The sequence below is a fragment of the Raphanus sativus genome, unplaced genomic scaffold (genome assembly GCF_000801105.2).
Source record: "Raphanus sativus cultivar WK10039 unplaced genomic scaffold, ASM80110v3 Scaffold3440, whole genome shotgun sequence".
NCBI lineage: Eukaryota > Viridiplantae > Streptophyta > Magnoliopsida > Brassicales > Brassicaceae > Raphanus > Raphanus sativus.
The window spans coordinates 120-10,946 of record NW_026618746.1 but is presented as its reverse complement, the minus strand read 5'-3'; the positions used below and the strand labels follow the sequence as shown (position 1 = coordinate 10,946).

The 10,827-nt window shown below is 36.0% G+C and overlaps 2 protein-coding genes across 3 annotated transcripts; one reads left to right on the top strand and one right to left on the bottom strand.

Annotated features, from left to right (window-relative positions):
* The first annotated feature begins 2 nt into the window (after positions 1-2).
* Positions 3-4,010, top strand: LOC130506587 (kinesin-like protein KIN-14J). Of its 2 annotated transcripts, none has more exons than XM_057001269.1 (13): positions 3-58; positions 295-636; positions 719-800; positions 895-990; positions 1,077-1,256; positions 1,351-1,457; positions 1,546-1,726; positions 1,853-2,015; positions 2,102-2,355; positions 2,485-2,648; positions 2,749-3,332; positions 3,428-3,537; positions 3,737-4,010. In XM_057001269.1, the coding sequence occupies exons 1-13, from the start codon at positions 44-46 to the stop codon at positions 3,796-3,798; spliced, it is 2,340 nt and encodes a 779-aa protein (XP_056857249.1). In that variant the 5' UTR covers positions 3-43; the 3' UTR covers positions 3,799-4,010. The 2 variants fall into 2 exon arrangements, with proteins under 2 accessions (XP_056857249.1, XP_056857248.1); XM_057001268.1 differs by having other exon boundaries at positions 3,425-3,537.
* A 4,936-nt stretch (positions 4,011-8,946) lies between these two features.
* On the bottom strand, positions 8,947-10,237 carry LOC130506586 (cysteine-rich repeat secretory protein 9-like). The gene is made up of 2 exons (XM_057001267.1): positions 9,322-10,237; positions 8,947-9,157 (listed from the first exon to the last, which is right to left on the bottom strand). Exons 1-2 carry the CDS (start codon positions 10,232-10,234, stop codon positions 9,090-9,092), a joined length of 981 nt encoding a protein of 326 aa, XP_056857247.1. The 5' UTR covers positions 10,235-10,237; the 3' UTR covers positions 8,947-9,089.
* Between the last annotated feature and the right edge of the window lie 590 nt (positions 10,238-10,827).

Sequence of the window (10,827 nt, the reverse complement as noted above, 5' to 3'; positions counted from 1 at the left end):
GGTCTTTCTGTTATTTTCTTCGTTGTAGATTGTTTCGAATTGTATGGAGCGTACAAAGGTATGTTATTGATTCAATATGTATCGTCTCCTTAATACATACTTAACCTGCATAGTACTTGTGAAAATTGACGTTTAAGCCAATCCTCTAGATGTTGAAATTATATCATAAGTCGTTGTGTATGCCCCTCTTACTTAAATACGTGACTCATGCATCGATTTTCATTCCGCTTGTGTTGTGTATTAAATTATTTTAGCTCAGAGTTTTCCCAATAATGGGTTTGTTGTGCTCTTTAGCTTGAAAAAAGCAGAATAGAAGAAAGAGAAAAGTCAGAAGAAAAAGATGTGGTGCGTTTGAAAAAGGAAAAAGAGCGCAGTGATGCTGAGATTCGTAAGCTGAAGCAAGAACTCAAGGTGGTGAAAGAGGCGCATGCAAACCAGTGCTTGGAGTTAGAAGCAAAAGCACAAAACAGTACAGTTGAGTTGGAGAGTAAATTAAAGGATGCAGAGTTACAAGTTGCCGAATCAACTAGGAAGGTCAAAGAACTCGAGAAGTTGTACCTATCTAAATCTCAAAAATGGGAGAACAGAGAGTCCACCTACCAAAGCTTCATAGACAACCAGTTTGGTGCTCTGCAGGTTTGGCTTTAAAATATAGTATTCTAAACAATAAATACCCTGGTAGTTCTTTTAAATGACATAGTTTTTGTGAATCATGAAGGCTTTGAATGCTACTTCAGTGTCTATAAAGCAAGAAGTCTTAAGGACACAAAAGAAATACTTTGAGGACCTAAATTACTATGGTAAGTATCATTTATGTCACCAATTTTGTATGGCTGTTTGGTCAGTTTTTCTAGTCTGAAATACATGGCTTCATATTTGTAATATTTTTCCAAGGTTTAAAGCTCAAAGGAGTGGCTGATGCAGCAAAAAATTACCATGTGGTCCTTGAAGAAAACCGAAGACTGTACAATGAAGTGCAGGAATTGAAAGGTAAAACACTTTGGGTTAGTGTACTTTGGGTTTGCACTCGACCATTAAAGATATGACTCTGTTCTTCTCTTGCATTTATTTTCCAGGAAATATCAGAGTCTATTGCCGGATAAGACCATTCCTTCCGGGGCAAAACAGTGGACAGACTTCTATAGAGTACATTGGTGAGAACGGTGAATTGGTGGTTGCAAATCCGTTTAAGCAAGGGAAAGATACCCATCGGTTGTTTAAGTTCAATAAAGTTTTCGGTCAAGCAGCAACTCAAGGTCTAAACCTCCTTCCTCTTATGTATATAGATTAGCTTGTTAAGGACTTTATGTAATATTAATTTCTCCTAATTCTGTTTTTTTTTTAATGCAGAGGAGGTTTTCCTAGATACTCGACCATTAATTCGATCAATTCTTGATGGTTATAATGTGTGTATATTTGCGTATGGTCAGACGGGATCTGGAAAAACTTATACAATGGTAAACGCCATGCTTGACTTTGCTCCTTTTATGTTTCAGCCAAACATTATTACTCTCTAACGCACATATTTCCATTTTGCTAACACAGAGTGGGCCAAGCATCACTTCAAAAGAACACTGGGGTGTCAATTACAGAGCTCTGAATGACTTGTTTCACTTAACTCAGCTTAGACAAAACACTGTTGTGTATGAAGTAGGTGTTCAAATGGTTGAGATATACAATGAGCAAGTTCGTGACATACTTTCTGATGGTGGTTCTAATCGAAGATATCCTTCTCTAAGCTAATATTGTTGCTAAATTTTACTTGGAATATGTACATTCACATATGCTTACATATTTATCTATATGTTTGCATATGCTGCTTCCATAGAAAATTTCCTTAACTTGCGTACATTAGGGGTTTGGAATACTGCCTTACCAAATGGGTTAGCTGTCCCAGATGCAAGCATGCATTCTGTGAGATCAACTGAAGATGTGCTTGAGCTGATGAATATTGGGCTCATGAACAGAACCGTTGGTGCCACAGCTCTCAATGAAAGGAGTAGTAGATCACACTGGTTTGTAAATTTTTTTATCTTCTGACATTATCTAAGCCTCGCTTCCTCAGGATTATAGAAATGACATTGTTGCCTATTGTATACAGCGTTCTTTCTGTTCATGTACGTGGTGTCGACGTGGAAACCGATTCTGTTTTGCGTGGTAGTTTGCACTTGGTCGATCTTGCTGGAAGTGAGAGGGTCGATCGCTCGGAGGTAACTGGAGAGAGGCTCAAGGAGGCTCAGCATATAAATAAATCACTGTCAGCCCTTGGAGATGTCATATTTGCTCTAGCGCATAAGAACCCCCATGTGCCGTATAGAAACAGCAAATTGACGCAAGTCCTTCAAAGTTCTTTGGGTACTTTCTTAACCCTCTTTGAAGAAAAAGATTTAAGATTTGGGCTACACGTATTGCATGATATACCCGTTGGCTTTATGTTGATGGTTCCTTAACCCTTTGTCTTGACTTTTTTGTTTTGTCTTGTAGGAGGACAGGCTAAGACTCTTATGTTTGTTCAAGTCAATCCTGATGGAGATTCTTATGCTGAGACGGTTAGCACTCTGAAGTTCGCTGAAAGAGTTTCTGGTGTGGAATTAGGTGCAGCTAAAAGTAATAAAGAGGGACGAGATGTTAGACACCTCATGGAACAGGTGCTTATTTTCTTTCTATCTCTCTCAAAATTTAATCTTGCCCATTGGAAGTAAATAGAGAACAAAGTTATACTTATCTTGATACCATTTGATGTAACAGGTATCAAGCTTGAAGGATGTTATTGCCAAGAAAGATGAAGAGCTTCAAAATGTTCAGAAGCAAAAAAGTAACAGTACAACCGTGCCGAAACGTGGTTTAAGCAATCTAAGATTGTTGGGACCTTCATCACCTAGAAGACACTCTATAGGACCTTCACCAAATGCTCGACGAGGAAAGGCACCTGGTTCTTTTGGGAGAGCAGCCTCAGATTTTGACAACTGCTCAGAATACAGTAGCAAGCATTCTGATTCCGGTTCACCGCGTTCATCGGACGAACTTAAACATCGAAAGGATCTTCACCAGCTATCTAAGTTTGCCGGTGGGTCAAAAGAAATTGACATTGAAGATGACATTGAACTCATTGGCCTTGGGGATGCAGATTCTGAGGACAGATTGAGTGATATCTCTGATAGCTGTCTTTCGATGGGAACAGAAACTGATGGCTCCATATGCAGTGCAGTCGAGTTGACTCTTTTCCCTGAAACCGTGAAGCCTCTTGAAATAACGGAAGAACCTGAACCACACTTGGTCCCTGAGAAGCTCGAGAAATCAGCAAAGATGGTGAAAACCGTGCCCAAAGACAAGTAAGTACCCTCTACTAGCACACTTTAACAGAACAATATGAATACATTTTTATTAGATTCTTATGTTTGTTTTGTTTTGGTATTTTTAAAAGCAGAACTAGTATTCCATCGAAGATTCCGAAGCAGATCTTGAAACCACCAGGCCAAACCACCAGACCTTCTCGTCTGTCAATTGCCACTAGCTCCTCCTCGAAGACCTTAACAAGTAACATAAGCTCTTTTTGCATAGTAACTTGTATCCTAAAAACCAAATCGTTATGCATAGTTACATTCTATGATCTTTTGTGTAAACTATGCATATGGATGTCTTCTTTAGTTTGCATCACAATGGAAATCTCATTATATGGTCTTTAGTGTCAATCTTGCTGCTTGAGTCATCTAACCTTTTTGTTGATTGGCCTCAGGTGCTAAAAGACCGACGATTAGCACTTCAACTTCAATGAAACCACTCAACAGAAGGCGGTGAAGACTCACTCAAGGTTCATCAGGACGGGGGGGAGGAAGATGTGAGAATGAATCTGAGCTGTTGGTGTTTAGTAGCTAATTGTGTAACTAAAAAGCATACGATGTCTGTTCTTCTTCTATGTAAAACCTAATTAACTAAAAATACCAAGTGTTAACTTAATGCCGTCCACGTAAGCTTTTGAGGTTTTCTATAAGATTTTGATGTTTCTATTATGGAACTAAAGCGAAGATGCCCGCTCTTCTCTGCTCCTAAAAACTAGTCGAAGATATTTGATCGTTTGTGCTCTCAAAGAACAATGCTTCATGGATATGGAGCTTATATAGAGCTGTTGGAGAGACTTGAAGTGCAAGGAAGTCTTGTACACTTTTGAGAAAGAGCAAAGAAGTTTGTTGGCTACTGAAAATGCCAAAAAACCCTTGTTCGGTCTTTTATTAAACAGTGAACACTGGCGCTTTCTGGATCATATATGGCTTATCCCCAGACTTTTTTTTTGGGTATATCTGATCTTGTAACCCTCTCTCCCTAGCTAATACTTTATCCCATGGCTTCTTCTTCTTCTTCTTTTAGGACTCGCACTTGGAGCTACCAACTCTTTGCGAGTTTCTACGGACCCGACGTCCCTAAGACTTTTATCAGTCATTTGCGGAGACAGTTAAACAGCAAGGGGATTTTAATGTTCGATGATCAAGGGACTGAGAGAGGCCAAGCTATTAGGGGATCAGTGATATCGATCGTGGTGCTTTCCAAGAATTATGCTTCTTCCAGCTGGTGTTTGAAAAACCTGCTGGAGATTTTGAAGTGCAAGGAACAAATCGTGACGACAGTTTTCTACGGAGTAGATCCATCCGATGTTAGGAAACAGACTGGAGATTTCGGGAAAGCTTTCAAGGAAACATGTCGTGGTAGCAAAGATGGAGACAAGCTTTAACCTATGTGGGCATCATAGCCGGGGAACACCTCCTAAACTTGTTTGTTTGTCTGTCTTCCTTCAATTGATCTCGTTAGTCATGTCAACTCTTTCTCTTATCCTATCTATCCTTGACTTCTCTTACAAAACCCGAGCCCATAAAGCTCGTTTCCGTTGCAAGTTGCCTTTTCCTTGGTTCTACTATCCATCACCACGTGGCTACAACAGAATCTTTGGAAGTTCCACGGATGCTATCTTGTTTTTCTGCGGTGTTGGTCAGTTAATAGTGTCCACGATCAATTGTAGCTTTACTGACAGGGGACGAGACGGTCCTGTCAAAGTATCAGTGTGGCCTCTCGTCTTTGCTATTGGTATGGTTGTCTCCAAGTTCATGGAGAAGCCAACCATTTCCAAGGAGAATTAAACGAAAATGTATTGATTGCTTTAACAATGTAAAGAATAAAGACAAGTGTGTTTTGAAGGTTGGATTACATGTTAATTTAGTAGGAACTTTTTAGAGCGTCCCTCCTCTGTTTCCCTTAATTTTCTATGAACATCAAACATTCATTGTAGCAGGCAGATACAGCAGTAAAAGAAGTGGTTACGCCAATTTACGCTTTGGTTTTATCTTCAGCATTTCCACATAAAATTGGCAATGGTAAGCCCTAGACCTAAGCAACAATTGTTTTGAAAAGCCATAACCAAAAACAGTGTTCCTTGAAATACTTGCCACGTACGCAAATAGATTGAGCTCACACTAAGGGGAACGTTTAATCTGTGCCATATTCCTTAACGTTTCTCATTTGATAAGCTTTTTTTTTCTCTTTTGTATGTAAGCCTTTGAAAACATAGTAATGGCAAGATTTTCTGTTATTTTGATGTTATATTGAAGAGCAATAAATTTGCAAAATCAAGGTTTCAATCCTTGATCTCTCAAGCAAATAAGACTTCGTTAATCACTTGTGCAAGATGTTAACTCCTCTTTCACCTGTTTTTTTCTGTCATAATAGCTTTTGGTTCCGTTAAGCAGCCTTCCGGCTGGCTATTATTTTAAACCATATGAAGCTAATAAAAACATGAAGTTGACACATTTGTTGTCTGAAACACAGAGTTGTTTTTGGACGATTCATTCTTACAGTAAAGAAGGTATATGGTGATGCATTAGGATTTTATTTAGTAAACATATCGAACGTCAAACTTTTTTGAGATAACTTAGAAAACAAGTATGTTGCTTCTTATTAACTATACAAGAAAATAGCGGCACATACAATTGTGGAATACAAATATAAATAAAACTTTATATCATAGACCCACAAGTGCCAACACCCAAGTTGCCATGGCTGTAATGAAAATTCTCCAATATATTTCGATTCCTGCAATATAAAATAAGCCAAAATATTAGTGTTTGGGTTTAATAAGTTGCTTATTCCACATCTCACATACAGGGTGAGGCAAGACTAACAGAAACGGGTCAGCCAGTCACAAAATCCAAAATGGTAGTACAAAGCGATAAGTTGTATATCAAATGATTCCGGATAAGGTATGTAACCTAAAATTTAGAGCCAGTGCAGAGTCAATATATCAGTATCCGCATATATATATTGCATTGCATAAAAGAATTTGTCTACTAACCATTTATAACGCCCAGACTCGGTTGCAAAGCGGAGATTATACATGACAAGATGATCTGAGCCAAACTAGCATGGCTGCAACACTCAAAAGATAGGTATTGGATTATTTCGTGACGAACTTTCAAGTGTTGATTAGTTTAAGCAACTTAAAAGGGTTGACATCTATCAAACTTACTTTAATTGGGTTCACTAGGATAAACTATAATACTAATAAAAGTTAAATACTATGCCCAAACGAAGGAAGGAGAAGACTGCATTTAACAATGAAAACATATAACATTGACCGAGTATGCTAATATATGTACATATTGCGCTTACAGAATGATAAGTTGATAAACCCTAAAAACAAGTGTGCTTTAAAAAAAACAGTTATCTTAACTTGAAATATCAGTATGATATCGACGACCGCATAACTTTTTATTTGGTAAACCGTCATTCAATATTTAACAGTATGCATTTATGCATGAGACCACTAGATTAGATGTTTTAGTTTGATAATTGCTTAGCGTAAAACTGCAAACTAAGATTTTGTGATGTATTCGTTGCGAATCAGTCCATCTACCAACGAATTTTTGTTGCATGCTGATTTCTTTTAAAAAAATAGACACTAAGGGTAATTATGCAGATTTAATTAGTACACTAGATTCTGCAGGTATATTTTTGTTGAAAATATTAATTTTATGTCATGAATATTTTTATACTTGATAAATTATATTTTGTTAAGAATTTTATGAAATTTATCTAAAATTATTGTATGAATAATTTTTGTTATTTTAAATATGACAAAAATTTTGAAGACTCCAAATAATTCTGATTCGTATTTTATGATTTTTGTTTATTAACCTGCTGTTAAACTTGTGAATTATTTCACAGTGATTTTATTTTTAGTATTTTAATTTAAAGAAAAAGTTTAATATTTTTAAACTGTTTTTTTTGTCATAGACCCGTTATGTATTGATAAAATCTGTTTTTATGTATTTTAAAAAGTTTATATGATTTTTTATTTTAAATGAAACTATTTTTTTAAATATTTGAGAACATTCGGGTTTTCAGAATCTAGATTCTGACCCGCCCTTTCAAAAAGACATGTATATTTTTTGTTTAACTTTTTCTAGATATTTAATTGTAATACTTGTGTTTTTTTCTTAATCATATTTTGTTGTAGTCATATATGTGTATAAATCTTAATCAAAACCTATTTGATTTACTGTAGAAATAATAGTAATTTAAAGTTGGCCGGCATATACTCGTTTCTTTATAACTATAAATCTATTTTTTGTAATCATATTTATCTATTCAGATTAGGCCTAGGCATCCGGTCCTCGGATCAAGTCTTATTGGGTCCGCATCTTTCGGTTCCTGAAGATCTAGATCCATATAGATATCTATAGTTTTTTAGGTCTGCTCGGCCAGGAGCTTGTCGAACTCTTGTCGGTTCAAGTATATAATTCTAATATACGTAAAACATTCATAATTTCAGTTTTATTTCGGATTCGGGTTGATTTGGGTATATAGGACCCGAAAAAAACCTGACATATCCAAACTGAATTTGAAAACTCAAAAAGTACCTGCAAATCCTAAAAATACATGGAGAAAATATATCGAAACTTACACAAAATCAGATCCGAAAACTCGAAAGGTATCTCAAATTTTACCCGAACACCCAAATTATATTTTTTGGAAATCTAAAATTTACCCGAAACCTGAAATTATACCTAAAAACCTGAATCCGAAATTTAAAAAAATATCTGAAATATCTAAAATACACACAATCATCCAAATTTACCTAATATATAATAATTTTTGAGTATTTCGAATACCTGATTGGGTCTCTTGTAGGACGTAGATCCAAACCGAGACTTGTGGATCTCCATAAAAAAAATCCAATAAATATTTTAGCATAAACTCGAATCTGAACCTGTATTTTCAGATCCGTTCTAGTTTGGTTTTTCGGGTCCGGTAAAATGTTAGACCTATATTAAATCTTGATCTGTACTTGAAGCGCATATATAGTGTTGTTTTGTATTTTTTCTGTAAATATGTCTGAAATTAATTATTACTATTTTATTATTAACTTTCTAATCATAAATTTATGAATACAAATTGAAGATTTATTTTAAATTTTAAATATAATAATTGTTTAGTTTATTAAAAATATTGCAATACAAACTATAAATAATATACATATATATTTATATACATACAGTTATGCTAAAGTATAACACATACCATAAAACCATAATTTTATATAAGAATTTGTATAGCATATTAATATATTTGTGCGTGTGTTTGATTTTTTTAAACATTCAAAAACAGAAGTTGTTTTCGTGATAATCTTAAAATGTGTAGTGGTGTAGTAGCAGTTATAATCTAATATGTCTTTGCAGATATCTATATGTTAAATATTGGCAGTTAATTATTAGGAAAACATGATTATAAATAAATGGACTAAACAGTTATCAATTGGTCATGCTGGAAAATTAAAAGTATTGATATAGCAAAAGAGTATGTAAAACAGAAATTAATTATAATTTGATATATCAGCCTCCAACTCTTCTTCTTTTGTTGATCAAATGCAAACAAACATCAAAATGATTAGATGTTCAAAATCAACATGGTTAAATGTTCAAAAAAGAAACATGATTTTCAATATTCACATACTTTGTGGCTTTTGATCTTAAGAAGACAACAACAACACATGACAAACATAAAAGGAATTGCAAATTATTTCAATCCAAAATCATCAAATGTGTTCACAAATTCACAAGTGCAAACACCAAAACTGCCATCGTCATAGCAATTCTCCCAAATATTTGGTTTCCTGCCACAAAAAAAATGGAATAAAATTAGAGCCAACCCTGTCAATAATATTTGTAGTTGGATACATAAACATTATATCAAAAAGATACTCATATGATCAAATTTTTTGAAAAAGAAAGTCATATGATCAAAACTAAACAAAAATACATACAAAAATATGATCACCTTTAATAACGTTAGAAAACGACCCGCTGCTCTGTGGCCGCGTGAAAACCAGCGGCGGTGGTGGCGGTTGCGATAAACCAGGAGGCGGTAAAAATAGAGCCGGTGACGGTGGAGGCGGCGGCAACGATAGAGGAGGTGGAGAGGATGGAGGCAACGGTGGCGGCGACGACAAAACAGAGGTTTGATACCTCAAAAGACATTTAGGAGTAAAGATCAGAGCAGAACTTGGTGAACCGCAACAAGTTGAAACTCTTAAGAGCGCAAATCTGAGACAAACGGTACAGTTGAACCGGTCAAGACCAGGACTACACTGAACCATTGACTCAAACTTATAAGAACCCTCTGCTTGAGTCACAAGTTCTTGATCTTCCAGAAAATACGGAACCAAAGAGGACGAAGACACGTTGAGAATCAGTTGGTTGAATTTATCAGCTAACGTTTCATTGAGCGTATTCGAGTTTGGAGCAGAGCGAAGAGAGTAAAGGACGATGCTCGGTCTGACCTCAAGAACAGAGAAGAAGGAAACATTAGAGTACCGAACCATGCACTCTTCGTAGTATATGACCGCTTCTTTGTTAAGAGTACAGTTTGTAGCGATCTCGATTGTAGCGGTCTGGACGCAGTCTGAGCAAGACGCTGCGGTGGTGTCTCCTCTGCAGAGGAACATGCCGTGGACTGTGTTGGGACTACGACCGACTGTGGCGTTTGAATAGGTTCCGAGGGAGGAACTGACGCGGAGAGAGGAGAGTAGAAGGTCTCGGTTTGCTTCGTATGAACTGGTTTGTGTGAAGTTGTCGGAAGGGTTGCAGAAAGTAGTCAAGTGTTCGGGTTGAGAAATGGTTTGGTGAGAGAGCAGGGAGAAGAGGAAGAAGAAAAACAGAGGTGTAGAGAGTGTAGTTATGATTCTTGCCATTTTATTTTGTGTGTGCGTTCTGCATGAGAGAATGATAGAGACTTTATAGTAGAAAGAAAAGGAGTTTTCTTCTTGTTGAATATTATTCAAAAGAATTACTAAAGAAAGATGTTGTACTAATTCAGAGGAATAATGTGCATGAAATGTTATTGTTTTCATCAATGATTGGTAGATGTCTTTACCAAGTAAAAATCATCAAGTTGACACATTTGTTTAATTAGAGTCAATGTAGGAGAACAGAGACTTAGTCCTGCGATTTAGAAGACAATCATTTGTTTACTGGTGTTGTACCAGTTCAGAGAAAAAACTATTATGCAAACTAAAATTGTTAGCGGAATGGAATCCTTAATAACACAATTATAGAGTTGACAAAGTTGTAAACTTCCCACCTTTGGTTTTTCTATTCATTCAAAAAGAATATCAAAATGATAGTGTTGTAACAACCCAGAGAAAGAACATGTAATATAAAAATAGCTTGGACAGTTGCTTGCGTTGACAAGAAAATAGGTTCATGAAAATTTATTTTGAGCAGCGAGTTTAACGAGAAACTAGATTTTGACCCGCGCTTTTGAAGCGCGGTATATTTTACGATG